This window comes from Rhizopus delemar, genomic scaffold, assembly GCF_000149305.1.
Source record: "Rhizopus delemar RA 99-880 supercont3.12 genomic scaffold, whole genome shotgun sequence".
Lineage (NCBI taxonomy): Eukaryota > Fungi > Mucoromycota > Mucoromycetes > Mucorales > Rhizopodaceae > Rhizopus > Rhizopus delemar.
Genome location: NW_027137838.1, coordinates 522,202 through 540,845, shown reverse-complemented (window position 1 = coordinate 540,845; position 18,644 = coordinate 522,202). Strand labels below are relative to the sequence as shown.

The following is an 18,644-nucleotide window of genomic DNA, read 5'->3' as shown; positions in this document are numbered from 1 at the left end:
AAAATTTGGAATCTGAAATCAGGTTTAAAATGTCCTCCATAGTTGTAAAAGAAAGTGTTTATTATTAATTACTTAAAAAAAGTCAAGTTTATATCATTTTTCTGGACAATTTGATTTAACTTATTGTGACATTTATCCTCATTCAAAAAGACAATTTCTTGGAACAAACAGACAATTGGATTCTTAATTTGAGACGTTTAATTTTGGCAAAGTGAATTTTATTTTTTAGTAACGGATATTTAATTTTCATAAAGTGACAATATTTACCGTTCTCACTGTAATTTAATTTCGTATGGGATGGTTGCCTGGTGGCTGTCCCAAACCATGTATCTACCACCCTCATGACCTGCACACTCGATCACATGCTATTACCTGTCTAAATATGCATCATCGTCTTCTTATGCCAAGCACTGTCTCTGACCCTTTATCTTATCTCCTCAATCTCCTGTCTACCTCAAGGAAGACACCTACTAGACAACGTAGATCAAAATATTCAGCATGGTTTATTCGATGGCCGATCATTTGCCAAATCCTACATGAACTTGACTACCTCCACCATGACAAAACTGCTCCTGAAATTCCACCTCTGGGTACTAAACTATTGCATTGGTTCAGCTCTAATTAATCTCGTATCGTTTGTTACTGTATCTTCTTCATCTTCCCATCTTTATCCTTTTTCCCTTTTTGTCTATCAAAAAGGTTTTTTAGCTCTTTAACCATCTCTTGATCTGATCCGGGCAATACAATAATTTCCATTATTATGTGCTCAATTGGGTTATTTTAATTCTCAGATAGATAAAATATTCTTTAATCGTATTATACTGTATGGCTCTTTCGCACTTTTATAAATTTACCTTATTTGGAAAGCGATTCAATTGACATCTTTCAACATTATTTCAATATTTCAAACACTTCTATAACTAAAATGACAAAGAAGCGTGGTCCTTATAGGAAAAACCATCAACCTTCTTTAAGTCTGAGCAGCTTGAGGAACTTCAGATCACTTTTGAAAATGTCAACCGACATTTCGAGTGTCCTTTATGCAAAACACTAAGCCATTTCCTTAAGCATGGATACTCTACTCAGGACCCAACTCAACCAATCTTTGTGTGCAAGTCATGCAAGAAGCAATCTACAGCGTATGAGGTCTACCAAGTCCTCTGTGGTACTAGCAATATAAATGAGAGCTCCCAGCAAGTCATCGAATCTTCTACAAATTTCCAAGAACCCAACTCTCGTGATCCACGTGATGAACTAATCAGTCAACTTACCAAGCAAGTTGAACGACTTACAACTGAATTGAGCCAAGCCCGCGAACAGATCGCTAGACTTGTAGTTCTCCAAGCTTCAACTCAAGAAAATAATAGCTCACAAGCTATTACTAACACTGAATTCCCTCCATTTTGTGGAGCAACTTCTCAAAACCTTGACGGCTCAATCTCTCAGGCTCCTTGGCACAACCCATCCAAAGTAGCTGCATTAAAGCAATCCATGAATCTCAACCGTCAAAAAAATCGAGTTCGTAAGGAAGACGCAGCCGCTCGTTTCTTCCAACCACCTTCCACGAATCAAGGATTCCAATACCTTTACGTCTCTACTAAAGCCCGTGTTCCCGTTGGTAAACTTCGCTCCTACTTATGCAATATGGGCGTCAACAATGCGCGTGTGCTAGATATCCATTATCCAGATCGCAATATTGCTGCTCTTCTTCTCCATAACGACTATGTTGCCGAATTTAAACAATTACTTGAATCTAAGCGAGTCCACTTTGCTAACAATTTTGACCCCTGGAACGGCTCTACTCTCAAAGATCCACAGTATAAAGATCTTACAGAGCAAAAACAAACTTCCAAAGCATGTGAAATCCAACAGCAACGCCTTCAACGTGCTGTTCTCTATATCCGCGAACCAGTAAAGTTTGCAGTAGCATACTACTTTTATCAGCAAAAGTGGGTAACCAAATTATTTATTGACCAACTTAACAACTCTCGCTATGGACGATCAGAGGATATCTTTGAGATGGACGAGGATATCATGGACAATCTCTCTGAAGACACGACAACCAATGTAACCAACCATAACAACATTCAACATTAATGTCCAACATATCAGTAACATTATTTAATGCTACTGGGCTCCCAAAGCAAGCTATGTTTCCTATATTAAAGATTGCTGAAAACTCGTCACTTCTTTTTATCACAGAAACTTGGCTCCTGCCACCAAACAAATATGTCACCACATGGAAACAGTTTCATACTTACGGTCAACCAATTAATTCAACTCACCATAGAAACCGTGGCCATCTTGGTATTGCCCTTTTGATAAATCCTACTTTTACACAACATATCTACCATATCCATCATGAAAACCCAACATTAGCTAAGTATACTTTATCTGTAGTCATATCTGCTAAAATTTTGATACACTGTCTTTACATTCCTCCCAACCTAGATGATAATGACCTATCTGAAATTTTGGAACTACTACCTCTTAGCTATAATAACACAACAGCGACTATTATCTGTGGAGACTTCAATGCCAGAATGGGCAAATACTCAGGTGATACTAGGGAGAATCATAAAGGACGAATCATACAAAACTGGATTCAATCCAACGAACTCATTAACTGGAATCAACGGATTGCATATGGTGTACCTACTTCATATAGTTACTCTGGACATAGTATTGTTGACTACTTCCTGAGTACTATAGAATTGACTTCTCCGACGTTAACTGTTAGAGATGATCTTTCACTAGAATCAACTCATAAGCTTTTGACTTTCTCTTTTCAAATACCATCATTTACCCTTAATAACATAGACCCAGTACCAGACTCTCGAAAACTTTGGAACATCAAAAAGCTTAGAAAAGAGAAGACAAGAGAAACCTATCAGCAAGTTTTTCAGGAACATTTGAACCTTATTTTACCACCATCGTCCTCTCTTCCACTTCAGACAATTGATGCTCAAAGGTTTATTGAACGTATCAACGCTTCGTTACTCGACGCTCTCTATAAATCACTTGACACTGTCTGTGGTAAACGTGAGACAAACTCGGACACTCTACGTTCAAAAGAGTTTTGGACTACAGAAATGATGGAAGCATTCGAAATGAAAGAGTTTTACTATCGGAAATGGAGAAATGCAAACGGTCTTAATTGTCTTAAATACTGGTTACTTCACCAAGAAACTAAAGCGAAACTACGAAGGTTAATCATCCAGCGGAGAAAAGAAACTTGGCAATTGTTTTGTGACAAAATGAAGAAAGGCGAATACACAAAGGCTATAGCTCAATTTTCGCGGATACGGAAAAATCGATTACTTAAACCTGTATTCTCTACTATAGATGGACCTCAAAAAGCTGCTGATTTAATGGCAGACCATCTAAAGCAGACATTATCAGGTACTAATTATCCGCGAAACGAACGCATCCCGATCCCTCACTGCTTATCTACATATCAATCATCTCAAGCGTGTTTCGATTTAACTGATTGCTCGTTTGACTTGGATGAAATTAAATCAGTAATCTTAAACCTCCCACGAAAAAAGGCACCTGGCATCGACCACATCACAAGCGAAATGATTCTACCACTTTTAGATATCATATCTCCAATCCTCCTTTATCTATTCCAGTTATGTTGGCAATGGTCATATATACCTCAATTATGGCGCATTAGCCAGATAGTTCCAATCCATAAAAAAGGTGACCCATCTGATCCGAGCAATTACCGACCAATCAGCTTGACCTCAGTTTGTCGTAAGATTCTAGAAAAATGTATACAACCTGAGCTACTCAGCACCGGTCCTACACTGGATGTTGCTCAAGGAGGCTTCCGTGAGTCTAGGGGATCACTCGATCAAGTGCTCTGCTTAACAGAACTATGTCAGTTGTATCACCGCAAGCATTTACACTACAACCCGGTACTAGCCTTTCTTGATATTAAATCAGCCTATGATACAGTTGATCGTAACATCATATGGAATGAGCTCTCTTCAAACATACCAACACCTCTGTTAGCCCTCTTATACAATATGTTTGAAGATGTTTCTGTTGAAGTGATCCTTAGTAATCATAAATCCTCCCGCTTTCACCCAAAAACTGGCATCCTGCAAGGGTCTGTATTATCACCTTACCTACACTCAGTCTATATCAATAGCCTTCCAAGTTTTTTACGACCAGCACCTCTCGTCGACACAGATTTTAATGATCCTCTCATTGTTGCTCCAAAGTTAAACTGCCTACTGTATGCGGATGATGTAGTTCTTATTGCTGATGCTGATTCATTGCAGTCTCTTCTTTCCAAATGCGAAGAGCACAGCCTTTCTTTAGGTTATCGATGGAACCCTAAAAAGTGCGTCGTTGTTGATCCCAGTCCTACATGTCAAAAATACTACCTCTACAATAGTGAACTACCCAGTGAAGATTACTTCCCGTACCTTGGTGTTCCTATAAAACCCGGTGGTATTATCGACAAATCAGCACTTTGCAACAAAACATTAACAAAGCACTTGGAACGATGAGACAGCTTGTTACCCTTGGTGTCAACAAAAATGGGCTTGATTACCTTCTTTCAACCCGTTTCTATGCCCAGATAGTCCGACCACAACTGGAATATGGTCTAGCAATTACAACCTTCAATTTACGAGAAATTCAAGCTCTCGAAAATTGTCAAAACCAATGCATTCGGCAAATCTTCGGCGGACGACCCTTCACCTCCACCAAGGTAATGCTACACCTAGCAAACTTACCAAACATGAAGGATCGTATCTCCATACTTCAAACACAGTTTCTTTTCAGAACCTCCTCCCTGCCAGACGATGCATTACTAACAAAATTGCTGCCATACATACAATCTGAACGCATCTCGAAATGGTCCCAACTATCTAGATCACCTTTTTGGACATCAATCAACAATGAACATCTCGAAACTATGTCTCATAAGAATTTTATTAGAAAACGAAGACAATTCCTGATTGACAATCACCGTTCAAAACTTCAAGAAAAACATACTAAACTCCTGTCCCACTGCCGTAATGATCTAATTGTCGACCCCATCCTTCGGATACCAATGACAAAAAATGAACGGTCTCGTTGCATGCGATGGCGACTTGGTTGGTTACCTCTTGGTAAGCCCCAAGCATGCCCTTTTCATCCAAATGAACTTTTTACACGCCAGCATAGTTTTTCTTGTCTAGATATGCACAACCGCCTTCAGATGCCCAAATCTATTGACGATCCGCTTTCCTACCTTTTGAACCTCTTACCACCAACACTCCACACCAGGAAAGCGAGACAATCAATTGATGCCTGGCTCATTCGTTGACCCTCCATATGTGCGATATTACTCGAAATGGACTACTTAGCCCACTCTCAGTTCCCTGAAGCTTCAACCCATCTTGGTGAGCCCTTCGTCAAACATCTTCATTACATTCAGCAAAAATTTTCAGATAGTTAATTATCATCTCTAATACATAATACTTTTACGTTTTCCCTTTAATCCCAAAAGGGTTTTTCACTCCTTTTCACTGCGATCTGACCCGGGCAATACAGCATGAAAATGCTATGTGCTCATCGGTCATTAAAATTATGCTCAAATAAAAATTATTCTTAATCGTATTATACTGTGAGGGTATTTTTTCAAGAATAGCAGTGTCTCCGACGCGGTCCCCTCATTTTTTTGGGGGGAAGGGACGGATGGTGAAATACTTTGTTTCTGGAAAATTTTAAATCCCGCTTTCCTGCTGATACTTTAACGCTTTCATTTGAATGATATATTTGTAATAAATTACTTTATTATTAATTCAATAGTAAACAAAAAACATTTCAATAATTAAATCTGATTATCTGCGACTAACTTGCACATTTGGTTGATAGAAAGCTTGTCAGAAACTCTTCTGAATTCAAGAAATTGTGCAGCTTCTTCACAGCTTATACCTCTTTCATTTGACAGCGACTCTATTTTCTTGTACAGTGGAAGACGTCTAGTAAAGAACCTAGACTCGGTTCTGTTGTCTACTTTGCGCCAATCTGCACCGTACTGCTCTTCCATAGACTTGATAGATGGCTTTCCAGCAAGACCAACAGAGTATTCTCGCCATACATCTGTCACGCTTATCAAACTTCTACTCATTTTGAATGATGGTAGACCTCTTGAGTTAGCAGCACTTGGGGAAGGAATAGATGACAGCGGAACAGAAGAGGAAGGAAGGATGGTTGATGTTTGTTGAATTTGTGTATTCTCATCACCTTGTCTTAGCATGTTTGAGATTTGCAAAAAAGAATCAGCGAGCATGGTTCGGTTTTCTGCTTCCAATTGCTTGACTGCATTCAAAGTAAGTTGATTCTGAGATTGGACTATGTTCAGCATAGCATTCATTGAGTCAAACCCTGTCTTCATAGCTGCTGCGACTTCAGGTAACAAAACTTCCAGATGTTGGCTCATTTTGAACTTCTCATCGTTGGCAGCGATTGCAGATGAAAGACGCTCTTCATAGTCTTTGTAAATATCAGTATCAAAGATGCTGTGGGACCAAATAAAGCTTCCGGGGTATTTTCCCTTCAACACCACTGAGTCCTAAGATAAAAATAATTAGATATCGTAAGCATTATGACTTGATTTGTAAAAAAAATAATCCTTACCTGCAAAAAAACTGTTCTTAAATAATCCATTAAATCTAAAAAGTTTGGCCCAGCAATATCGTCTTCAACTTCCTTCCTGTAAAACTTCTCTCTCCAATATTCAATCCAAGGAAACACCATTTTGCGCAATTCTTCTGATGGCTCAATTGAACCACGATTGATGAAGTAATCACCCTTACGAGTAGTGAACCCGGCCAGCACTTTAATGGCATCAACAGGAAGGCCACTTAAATAGCAACCAACCATTCTATCGCTACCCCAACGTCCAACTTGTCTCTGTTGGTCTCCAGAGACACCTTCATTTGCAACCATATTAATGGCACTCTTTCTGTTGATGTGAGTGAGCTTGCTTGAATGAACACCGCAATACCTAAGCACTTGTTTATAAATCTTGGCTTGTTCACTATAGGTAATTGACCCATCCCCTGTAGTGTTTGGAAACAAATAAGTATCATACCAATCACGGCGAGTCGAGAAGTTTGGAAATGGTAGGTTTTGATGATGGAACAAGGAAAAAAAATATTGAGCAAAAGCGCCATGTGGACAAACTTCAACATCCCTATGGCGAAGAGCAGAACCATATTGAATCTTGCCATCCTTATTAGTCTTACCAAATGTTATAGTGGCTACTATAGCAAAGCAAGTAGAGGGGCCTTGATTTTTGAGTTCCATGATGAATAAATCTGGCAGCTGTGTTCCAAGAGCAGTCTCACTACGCATAAGCATGGCATGGCTCATAGAAAAGCAGACTTTGTTTCTCAAAGAAAAGATGTTGTTTTGAATCAAAAAATACTGATTGATTCGAAGCAATTCTTGATCTGTATAGCCATCATTCAAAGTATTTTTCCCACGATCCTCATATTCGGTTCTTTTGCGTCTTGCTTCCTTTTTGGTATGAGTGTCAAGAAAGCGCTTCACGATAGGTCCTCTTGCCATTGTATGCTTATTGAATCCTGCTTCTACCTGTTGATGGTATAAATCAACCACAGCTTTTACATAAGCAAGGACTGATTCCCTACCCAATGGTGCGGGTGATCCATCTGCATTTTTCTTGAATTTGTTTCCACGGGTCAAAACATAGTCTTTGAGAAAGAAAGCTAGCTTTGCGTCATAAACAATAGTACCATCCGCAACTTTTTCTTTATTGGCGCACCATTCCTATTTTCAATTTCAAACAATTTAGAAATCATCACCCAAACAATCTTTATAACATATAGCTTTTAACTTACAAACCATTCTCTTTGCTTAGATTTATAAGCAGCAGTCGTGTTCTTGGGACGATATGTTTGATTTTCAGCAATGACCATTTGCGTATTTTTATCCATTGCTAGCCTGGCTCGAATCATGTCTTCATAATGTTCAGCATCTGGAAGAGCGATATCATTATCTCTAGTAGAAGGACCAGCGTTTGAATCGTGACTCATTGTGTCGTATAGTAGTAATAATAACCAAGTAAGAGATAAAAGCAAAAACAAAGAGCAATGTAGGTACTTTTTGAGACTGATCTTTATTTCAGTTTAAGTTAAAGTAAAAATTACTCTAATTGAAGGCAAGTATTTATATCTTATTGAATGAGTGGCTTGATATCTTCTATTGTAAGCGTTCTTCTAATCTTCAGGTACTTTAGCAAGTGTTATCTCTAATTATGATTATGAAAACTTTTCATTTGTTCTTTTGTATGTCTGTCATAGATTACCTTTTATTCTGGGAATTACTCACTGATTTGAATAACGTTATTTTAGGTGTTATTTCAATTATATGAAAGATTAGCAATATTCCTGACATTAGATTGGGTTACTGACAACAGAAAATATCTTGTTATCTTGATTGGTACTTCTTATCAAAGAACTATCATTAATACAATACATATTCTAATAGAGTATGCTTACTTGGAAACAATTGTATAATCTTATTTAAATAAACTCGTATTTTACTTATGATCTTGTATTAAGACATGTATTTATCAATGTCAATTATAATCGGCTATTTTTCTTCAACGCATTGTTCAATTGAAATGCTTAACAAATAGTAGAAGAGATATGTTTGCAAAATTGGCAATTAGTTGCCAAAAAAGAAAGTGTATATTTTTCAATTGTTGATATGAGGATCCAATCCCTAACAACCGATATTTGTCACAATAATGTAGCTTACCGTATGCACCAATCAATATTAGAAATTTGGCTTTTATATGAAACGTCAAAGGACTTCTTGTACTTGCCCTGTCACTCCCCTTTTTTTTCTATTACAGCAAAGCTGAGTTGCATAAAAAAGCTTTTCAAGCACTTTATTGGTTATCAAAGTATACAAAGGATACATTGGATATCAGAGACCCGATCGCACTTTACTTTTTGTAAAAGTGAAGTATTTCATAGGTTAGAGCACTATACCTAAACATTTCAATTTCCGATATGTAAGTTTCGGAGACCCGACTGGGGATCTGAGAGACCTGAGGTCATGATACTGTATTTGGAGCAGATTTAATTAATTTTTTGTGGGGTGTCTTTAGACAACTAAGGTGAGATTTCAAATAAAGCAAAATGCTCTTTCGCTCTCTTCCTCTTTTTTTTTCCTGCTTTTATCTTTTAAGGATCTTTTGCATATATAAAAAAAAGAATACAAACGTGACATATTGTCTCATAGCTTAAGCTGTAAATAATCTATAAATATGGAGCAAGGTAAAAACAAACAACATATTTTGGCTTGTATGAACACTCATTTATTTTTTATAGAGGTTAACTATTTTTCATACATAAAACGAATTTATTTGTTAATCTATGCAACATCAATATAGCTTTATTACTTGATTACAAAATTTTTGGCTTCAGGACCTTGTAAAGATGCTGCACGCGTGCTTGAAAACGAATTAACACAACATCGAGAGCTACTACCACATACAATAACTTATGACGGCAAAAGAGTCCCCATGACAATGGAACGACTGGTAAAAATTATATAAAATGCAATTTTACGATTCTGAACGTTTATATGACTTAGTCAAGAGAGCATCCAGACATTAGCGATACTTATTTATTAGATTTACTTGAACGATTTTTAGATCATTTTAAAGAAACAGGTGATCCAAAAAAGTCAAGAGTCAGTGCATTAAGGCACGGTGATAGATCATTGATGACTATGCTTTCTGCATTTGTACCCAACCAAGACAAAAGAGAACACTGTAACTATTTGACAATGACAAGAGAACAGCTAGGCAATCTGTCCATTCGTAAGTTTATAGTTTTATTGATTGACAAATAAATGAACTTTTGATCAACTTTAGATCGGCTGCTCATTGCACGAGAGATGGGGGCTAAAATATTAAAGAAAAACGAAATACCAACGTCTTTGTCCACTTTTTATAGAGAGGTAATCCTAACCGTATACAAACCTTACTGTGTCTCACATTTATTCTTTCTTATAGCTTGTAACAATTTCAGGTCATCGTAATCCAGTATATTGTGTAGCATTCGATAAGACAAATAGACGTTTATTTACAGTATGTTGAATATATATAGATTTTTCAGCATAATAACCAAGCTTTAATAGGGAAGTGACGATTTTCTTGTTAAAGTATGGTGTGTTCGTACTGGTTATCTTATTCACACCATTCGAGGTCACCAAAACATCATTACAGATATAGCCATCAATCAAGAGAATACTTTAATAGCAACAGCTTCCTCAGACGGTTGTGTACGCGTATGGACAATGGATGAATATAAACCTATTATGTGTCTTAAACCCAATGCAGCTACGGTAAGCAAAAAATAAAAAGAAAAAAACAATGAGCTTTATTGATTATTGATAAATTTATTATATAATAGATCAAACCATTTACAACAGTTAAGTTTTCACCTTCTCCTAAAAACGATACACGTTATTTGATGGCAACAAACGAGGATGGATTAGTTAGACTGTGGCGGTGGGATAGAGAGACATTAGAATTTTTTGATATAGATTCGCCCATCACTTTTAGCTGTAAGTTTAGAGCGAGAGATAGATTGAGATGTTCCTCTTTCAACTACACTGGTACGCAATTTGCAGTAGCAGGTGATGATGGATTTGTTTATGTATTCTCAGCTGTACCAGTACAAGCAATTCATGAAGGCATCACTACAAATAGTCATGATCATTCAAACAATCTTCAGCATCAATCTCAGGGAGGTAGAGGCAGACGAAGAGTACCCAGTGTGTTATTTCCGGATAAAAGTGGTCAAACGCAAACTCAGCCTGTTGTGCCCATTGGTATTCTCGAGGGACATATGGGCAGTGTGACTGACTTGGCTTATAGTCATGATGGGCAAAGGATACTTAGCGGGTACTTTAAAGAAACTTTTAAAAATGCTTGTATTAAAATAAATATAGATGCCAAGATGGAACTGCGCGTATCTGGAATTTCAACAAATCAACAAAAGAATGGGATTCTGTCATTTGTAAGTTGACATACAGGATACTGTATAAACAATTAGAAACTAACAAAATTTAAAAGTGGACTTGAAACAATCTATAGATACACATATTGTACAACATCAAGCTTTGTTAAATAATGTCAGCCCTGTAGATCAAAAGCAGCATGTCGATACGGAAGAGTTTGGATCATTTATACCCTTTGATAATGAAGATGATGAAACAGCTAATATGAATCAAACAAGTGAAGAAGATATGCATCCTGAACCAATATCACCTACTGTAGATCAAATCAAAGTATCCATGATTGCTTGGAGCTCAGATGATAAATGGTGTATGATAGCATCAAACCAAGGTGAAATAAGAGTATATTATGCTTATGATGGGAGCCCAGCTTGTGTATTGAAAGGACATCAAGGCGAGATTTATGCTTTGGACAATCATCCGCTCGATTCAAACACACTGTTATCTGCAGGTTATGATGGAAATGTCATTCTTTGGGATCTGACAAGAAGAAAAATTATTACACAACACCAGCATATTGGAAGAACTTTTACCGACTGCAAATTTTCAAAGGATGGTACAGTAGATTATTTTTTTAATCTTAGTTATTCGGCTCTAAATATTGTTAATAAATAGGTATGAAATATGCCATTACGGACGAAGAAGGACACTGTACATTATTTGGTATTGGTGGTTTAGATAAAGATTATGAGCAAGTACGTAGTTGGGAAAGAGGACAGTATTTTATATCTGATTATCAAGCGCTTCGTCATTTCACTGACGGTTCTTTTGTTGATGAAGCCACACAATTGATGCCATATTCTATATCTCCTTCACCAATTATTGACTTACAAGGCGTCGCTTATCCAAATCAAAAAAAATTAGGCTATGGTATATATCTATATAAATATTAAAAAAAAGCTACATCATGTAAGAAAACCATACCAAGCATTGCATATATAGGAAGAAACATCCCTACTTTATCTGAAACGTTCGAGTTTGAAGACTCGAAGCGAAACGCTTGTTATGATATGGAAGAAGAGGAGTATGTATTAAATTAAACAGCACAAAAAGCAGCTCACTTATTTCTGTATAGGATTCGAAAAATCAAAGTCATCAAATTACCAACCATCGATCGTGCTACTATTGCACGTAAAAGACGCGATTTTGTCAAATCAAATGATGACGAGGATACAGACCTTAATGGCAACATTCCCTTTCAATTCCCACCACCTTTACAGCCTTTCTTGCTACCTGATGACTCTGAGGATGAGGATTACCGAGAAGACGGACCTGATAATGCGCCATATGCCTCAAGTGGTGAAAGTAGTGAAGGAGAAGGTTCTGATGACTTTGTGGCAAGAGATGATCAAGTGGAAAGCGACGCAGAGCAAGAGGATGAAGGGCCGATTACAAGGAGTAGAGCTGGTCAAAGAAGATCTTCACAATCTCCTGTGAGAGGGAATACAAGGCCTTCTATACAAAACACACGTCGATCCAATGCACCAAGAAGACGAGGACGGCCGAGAACTAGCCGAGAGAGTATGCGATCTGGTACAGGACGCAGAGGTCGTCCTACACGTAAGCGCAATAGAGATCGTTCTGAGGATGAAGAAGAAGAAGAACCAGTAAGACCTAGATTTAGAAGACGGCTGGCCCATGTATCCTATTTAGAAAGTGACCCTGACGATATAGAAGATGAGCAAGAGGAAGAAGAGGATAATGTTACTGTGGATGATGATCATATGGATGTTTATGTCAACATTGATTCTTTCGAAAGAAATAATAAAGCAAATGATTATCCAGTTGCGTCAAGCAGCTCTTACGATCCAAGGGCGAGTACATCCACCATGACGACACGTCGATCGGCTGCTGCCAATGGACATCCCCCACTAGAATCTGAAGATCGTAAAGGAAAGAGAATACTTCGATCTACAGTAATTAATGATGATGATGGGGATGATTATCATGAACCTTATTCAAATCAATCACATAACAGTGGTGGTGCGTCTTCATCATTTAATTCACATGCTTTACGACCCAAACGAACGCGATCCTACCAACCTGAAGTAGCCGCTAAACCTTCTGCACCACCAGCAAAGGCAGCACCATCACCAATATCTAAGCGATCAGGCAAACAACGAGGTTTCCCAAGAGTATTATCAAAGGAAGAAATCGAGCTATTTGAACCGATACCATGGATAAAGAACGTCAAAAGATCATTTTCAAAATATTTGCCTCAAACAGGCGACTATATTGTCATCTTGACCGAAGGACATCGACAGTACTTGCGACAATCTGAGATCAAAGAACTTTTTGATGAGAAACATGGTGTGATTGATAAGCATGAACCAGTTCTTTTTGCTCAAGTAGCTGGTATGAGCTGGCAAGTAGGTCCACCTACTTTTTGCAAGTTAAAAGTATCTTTGGTTCGATTGCAAAATATCCAGCAAGTTTTGATGCATCAAGCTACCCCTGTTTGGACATCACTTCATCGAGAAGAGGTGATTGATTACTCGGATGAGGATGGATGCCCGGAATTTATTGTGCTTTGGGAAAGATTTTATGCCTCAATGGATATATTCCGTACATTACAAGTTGGACAAGCTGTAGATGCAGTCTATGATGAAAGTGGCACCTACAGTGGTACAGTGACAGGGCTTAATTCAAAGGGGATTTATTGGAAACAGGCCAATTTACCTAGTCCTTGGGCTTACTATCATGTCGTTTGGGATGATCCCAATTCCAAACCTGATGATATGTGCCCCTGGGAGCTCGTACCTCGTGGTCAAGATTTTCGAGAGAAATACAACGTAAGCCCTTTCTTAAAAGATGAAGAAATTCAGAGAGCCAAGGACATTCTTATATGGTTGGCAAGCTCGGACGAATTTGCACTTTATGTACAGCAAGTAGATTATTATGAATATTCTTCTTATCTTACTATTGTTCCTTATCCTATGTGCTTGGACATGGTTTTAGAAAGATTAGAAAATGGATTTTATAGATCTAAGCAGGTAAAAAGTGTACTCAATCGATAAGAAGATCGTCTAATATGTTGCGTAGGGTGTCATTGACGATATAGAGCTTATTAAAAAGAATGCAATGCGTTATAACGATGAATCCTCTGCCGCGCATAAAAATGCAATTAGAATGGCAAACTTCTTCAAATCGCGCTTAACAAGTAAGGAAAAGGCAAATAATTGTGCAATTTTGTATGTACTTATAAAATTCTTTAAGATCCACATATGCCATTGTCTTGGGCAAAGGGCGGTGGTAGAAAAAAAATGATAATTGATCAGTCAGATGATGAGTATCAAGAAGAACCACCTAGGGAGGAATCAGATGAAGAACCTGTTTTGAAAAAATCTAAAAGAGAGATTTCTGATGATGAAGACGAAGATTTTGTAGTGGATGATGACGATTATGAGTAAACCCTATTACTTGCTTCATTGTAAATAAAACAAGAGAGACTTTATAGTCATAAATATGCTTTTTTGGTTTTATTTATAAACATTTAATGTACGCGGGATTGGTTGCAAAAACACTTTGAATGATACAAGTAATAGTTTCGAGAGCTTGAAGTCATGCTATTATTTGAACCAGATCAGCGTTATCAACATATCGAGTTTTGCGCAAAAGCCATCATGAGGAGGGCAGGCTTCCACATAAGGTGTTTGTAGAAATAGTAAAGTTGTGTTGCATGTTTGTCATTAGTTACTTAATTTACTAGACTAGTAACAAATTTGTAATATCGTTTGAAGTTTTGATTATAAGACATTGTAAAGAAACCTAATTCTTCAGAGCTATCCAAGCTACGACGTAAAGCTTGTGTTATAAAATTTAGACCCCTTTTAGTCTTATAATATCGTACATCTCACCTTGTTTATTTTCATTTTCATTTATTTTGTCAGTGAAAAACACAATCAGGAACCACTCTCTTTCGCGAGGGATTCGTTTTCATTAATTACTCGAAAATATTGTTGGTGATGAAGTTAGATGAAAAGTGTTGTCCAATTCGTTTTTAGGTATAATGTAACATACAATTGAAATCCCTTTGTGTATCGTCTAATTCAGTTTGCCTCCATATTATCCGTAGTTTTTAAACAAGAGAGCAAATAATCGACCAAATATGTTTAATCAATTGAATTCAATGAATATGTAAAATCGCAAGCACAGTTCATAATCTGATTTGTATCAAAAAGCTCGGCTAGTCTTTCTGTTGCTTTCAAGAATCGATCTCAACACAAGCACAAGGAAAAGCGCAAAAACAATTTGTTTTTGTAAGGAACAAAAGTAAAGTATAGAAAAAAAATTGAAACATTTTGTTTTATTCAACAGTATATCAAATACCAGAAAAGATAAGTTTATTTGTCTTGTCAGCGCATTGAACTTAGTTTTGGTAATAAGAGAGTTATAGTAAAAGTTTTAAGTGCTTTCTAATGTTCTATGGAAAAAAAGGAGAAAGAGCAAATAATTAATGAAAACTATGAAGTGATGAAAACATATTTCCTTGGCAATATAAGTATGAATTTATATTTTACTCCTTACTGCTGAAAGCCACGATTTATTTATTGTTTAAAAAGACTGCATTTTGCAAGATGTCTGCAGTAGAATGACATGTAATACAATAAATTTCCAAATTATAAGCTCTATGGTGACAAATTGGGGGAGTTAAATAGCCTCCTTTTTTTTTTTTTTTTTTTTTATAGAAAACAAACTGCTTTTATTATTTAAATATATATATTGAAGGTACTATCCTAATGCTCAGAGGTTGATAATGGCCCGGAAAAATGACCATTTAACTCTTTTCGAACGTGAAGATATTCTTTACCGCCAAAGCTAAATCGTAGAGTGTTATGAATAAAAACGCTTATCTACTTGAAGACTCACCTTTCCCAAAGGAAATTAGTCAACATATGATAAAGATTCTGATTGGCATTTCCAAAGCTTATGTCATGATTGCTATCTGGAAAATATTGTACTTGATAATTGTGGATATTTGCCTGTATTAACTTATTCACTAATACAGCGCTATTTTGAAAATGGACTGTAAAATTTAAAAAGACTGGTTAATATGCCATAAATAGTTCAAATATATACATCTTACCATTATCATCAGCAGTACCATGCAATAAAAGAAATTTGATATTATCAAAACCCTCCATCTTGTTTATAGCACTTTGTTCATAACCGTCAGGATTCATTTGAGGAGTCATCATATAACGCTCGGTATAAATAGAATCTATAATTAAAAGTTGATATTAAAAATGCATATTATTCTTACTCATTATACCATAATATCGCCAATCCGTGACAGGAGCCACTGCTAATCCAGCTACAAATAGTCCACTATTTGCCTCGATAATTTTAGTTGTCATGTATCCACCATAAGACTTTGATACAAAATATTCGTAAGATACAAAAGGAATAAATATTTTAGAATCTGAATACATACCCATCCCCAGACAGCGATACGTGCTGGATCAACATATTCAAGTGAAGCCCAGTGTCTATTTCACCGGTATTCATGTTAATATTAAAATATAAGATACAATAGAATAATAATTTACTTTGCGGCATTAATTTGATCAATTGTTTCTAATTCTCCTAATCTACCTCTAACTCCCATTCTGTACTTTCTTCCTTTAAACCCTGTTCCTCTTCCATCCACCTAGTAAGTAAAATTGTTTAGATATTTTTCACTTCTTTTCTACAAATTACTCATTTACAGTGACAACGATATATCCAAGTTTGCTTGCTAAAAACGTACTCCAGTTTAAATCAAACATATAGTTTACTAGCTGAGACCCGGGACCACCATACACATGAAACAGGACTGGATATTTTTTAGTAGCGTCAAAATCGGGCGGTAAAACTTCCATAACGTCCATATCTACACCTCCACTCTTCACGGTTGTCATACGAGTTCGTGGAAGATCAAATTGCTGCAACAAGTTTTTGAGTAGTGAATTATCCTCTAATACCTTTTCAAAACTATCATCATCCACTTTTCTGAGGATGTTCTTTGGCACATTGGGCCCCTCATAATTCAAAACATAATATCCGTAGTGAGGTGAAAAGGAGACTGAATAATACGCGTGCTCTTCAGTATCTTCTGGACAAGTTAAACATACCTTTGTGGAACTCGGGTTTTTATCATTTAACTGGATTCGGTAAAGGTGACGTTCCAAGGGTGATTTCTCTGTAGATATATAATGTCTTAAAAGCACTGTTTTTTAGTCTACATATACACAAACAAATATAATAAGACGCTTACAAAAGATTTCTTCTGTGATCTATAATGACGGATCCAGGCACCACCTCCCATTTGCCAGTAGTTAACCAAGTGATCCGTTTGTTCTTTTTCCCTCCTGTTTTAATTATAGCAAGATGCATATAACCTTTTCCATTATCAAGAATATCAACATATGATATTATTGACTGATTATTTTTTAGTTTGCTGGTGGATAAATACACCATAGATTGATATGACTCTACCCATCCTTCGTCGGAAGGCTTATAGGTGCGCACGTTCTCAATATATGTCTCATTTCTTTCAATGGTGACCAAACTAGTGATTTCGGTATCTTGAACACGATTTGTCTGTTTAAATAAAAGATGGGTGCTTGTATTTGTTGCCCAAGTGACGTCTGTAATGATTCGATCTGATACGTTAAATTCCTTAAAGTTTTGTGGCGCGTTTACAGTGACATTTGAACTGGCATTACTTGTAAGCATCATGGATTTATGCGATAGTAAAGAATAAACATGAAGAGAAACTAAAGGGTTGGGAGCGCCAGGCTAAAATAATAATAATAAAAAAGTGAGAAGCTTTGTAAGGAAATGATCAACTTACCTTTGGGTATTTAATAGTTATTTCTTCTGGGTAACTTTTGTTTTGCTGAGTGTAATATTGCAAGTGATAATCAGGAACATTTGTTTCATCAAACCGCAAATAAGCAAGATGAGTTGAATCGGGGGACCACCACATGGCAATATCGGAGCCAAACACATCTTCCTCATAGACCCAATCAAGGACACCATTTAATACCGAGCTTGATCCATCAAATGTAACTCTTGTATGGTTTGCCAAGTCTGTGATATACAAGTCATTATTCATCACATAGGCCTAATGGTATCAAGAAAGGGTTTATTTAACATTCTCTGATAGTGATAATGAATTCTTACCAGCTGATGCCCAGAAGGACTCCAAAGTACATGCGATATTGCAGGAATCGAATCAATCGTTGAATTCTGATTGAGTGGTGACAGTGTCATCTTTTTAATGTCGTATATATACACATTAGAATGTGATGAATATCTCCATTGCTATATTATTCATGTCAATAGCTGCCTGAAACTAATCTCACTCTGTCTGCCTTACTTTTGTAAAATTTGTTTTTATCAACACGTATTGCCCATCCCTGGATATCTTGAATGAATTAACTTGTAGTGAATCATTGTTTATTTTCTAAGTAAAGGCAAGTTTAAAACAGGATCTACTTTCATAATTCTTTTTTATACCAATCTGGATCCTTCCACAAGTAACTGAGATGTATCGCTTTCAATGGACTGTAGCATAATGCTGTTATCATATGGAT

General features: G+C 36.7%; 6 protein-coding genes across 6 annotated transcripts; 4 read left to right on the top strand and 2 right to left on the bottom strand.

Moving 5' to 3' along the window:
* Nucleotides 1-292: 292 nt before the first annotated feature.
* Nucleotides 293-625, top strand: RO3G_13486 (uncharacterized protein; the record flags this gene model as incomplete). Its single annotated transcript, XM_067668070.1, has 1 exon — nucleotides 293-625. The coding sequence occupies one exon, from the start codon at nucleotides 293-295 to the stop codon at nucleotides 623-625; it is 333 nt and encodes a 110-aa protein (XP_067524171.1).
* A 300-nt stretch (nucleotides 626-925) lies between these two features.
* Nucleotides 926-2,097, top strand: RO3G_13485 (uncharacterized protein; the record flags this gene model as incomplete). Its single annotated transcript, XM_067668069.1, has 2 exons — nucleotides 926-974; nucleotides 1,139-2,097. 2 exons carry the CDS (start codon nucleotides 926-928, stop codon nucleotides 2,095-2,097), a joined length of 1,008 nt encoding a protein of 335 aa, XP_067524170.1.
* Nucleotides 2,098-4,031: 1,934 nt separating this feature from the next.
* On the top strand, nucleotides 4,032-4,520 carry RO3G_13484 (uncharacterized protein; the record flags this gene model as incomplete). The annotated part of the gene is made up of 1 exon (XM_067668068.1): nucleotides 4,032-4,520. One exon carries the CDS (start codon nucleotides 4,032-4,034, stop codon nucleotides 4,518-4,520), a length of 489 nt encoding a protein of 162 aa, XP_067524169.1.
* Nucleotides 4,521-5,830: 1,310 nt separating this feature from the next.
* Nucleotides 5,831-8,063, bottom strand: RO3G_13483 (uncharacterized protein; the record flags this gene model as incomplete). Its single annotated transcript, XM_067668067.1, has 3 exons — nucleotides 5,831-6,574; nucleotides 6,640-7,797; nucleotides 7,869-8,063. 3 exons carry the CDS (start codon nucleotides 8,061-8,063, stop codon nucleotides 5,831-5,833), a joined length of 2,097 nt encoding a protein of 698 aa, XP_067524168.1.
* Nucleotides 8,064-9,304: 1,241 nt separating this feature from the next.
* On the top strand, nucleotides 9,305-14,228 carry RO3G_13482 (uncharacterized protein; the record flags this gene model as incomplete). The annotated part of the gene is made up of 14 exons (XM_067668066.1): nucleotides 9,305-9,314; nucleotides 9,465-9,580; nucleotides 9,634-9,862; nucleotides 9,917-10,002; nucleotides 10,058-10,087; nucleotides 10,183-10,389; nucleotides 10,458-10,611; nucleotides 10,714-10,951; nucleotides 10,999-11,066; nucleotides 11,144-11,620; nucleotides 11,680-11,934; nucleotides 12,007-12,088; nucleotides 12,140-14,057; nucleotides 14,193-14,228. The coding sequence occupies 14 exons, from the start codon at nucleotides 9,305-9,307 to the stop codon at nucleotides 14,226-14,228; spliced, it is 3,906 nt and encodes a 1,301-aa protein (XP_067524167.1).
* A 1,884-nt stretch (nucleotides 14,229-16,112) lies between these two features.
* RO3G_13481 (uncharacterized protein) lies at nucleotides 16,113-18,321 on the bottom strand (the record flags this gene model as incomplete). Its single annotated transcript, XM_067668065.1, has 8 exons — nucleotides 16,113-16,285; nucleotides 16,328-16,436; nucleotides 16,499-16,553; nucleotides 16,614-16,714; nucleotides 16,773-17,245; nucleotides 17,445-17,844; nucleotides 17,900-18,172; nucleotides 18,232-18,321. 8 exons carry the CDS (start codon nucleotides 18,319-18,321, stop codon nucleotides 16,113-16,115), a joined length of 1,674 nt encoding a protein of 557 aa, XP_067524166.1.
* Between the last annotated feature and the right edge of the window lie 323 nt (nucleotides 18,322-18,644).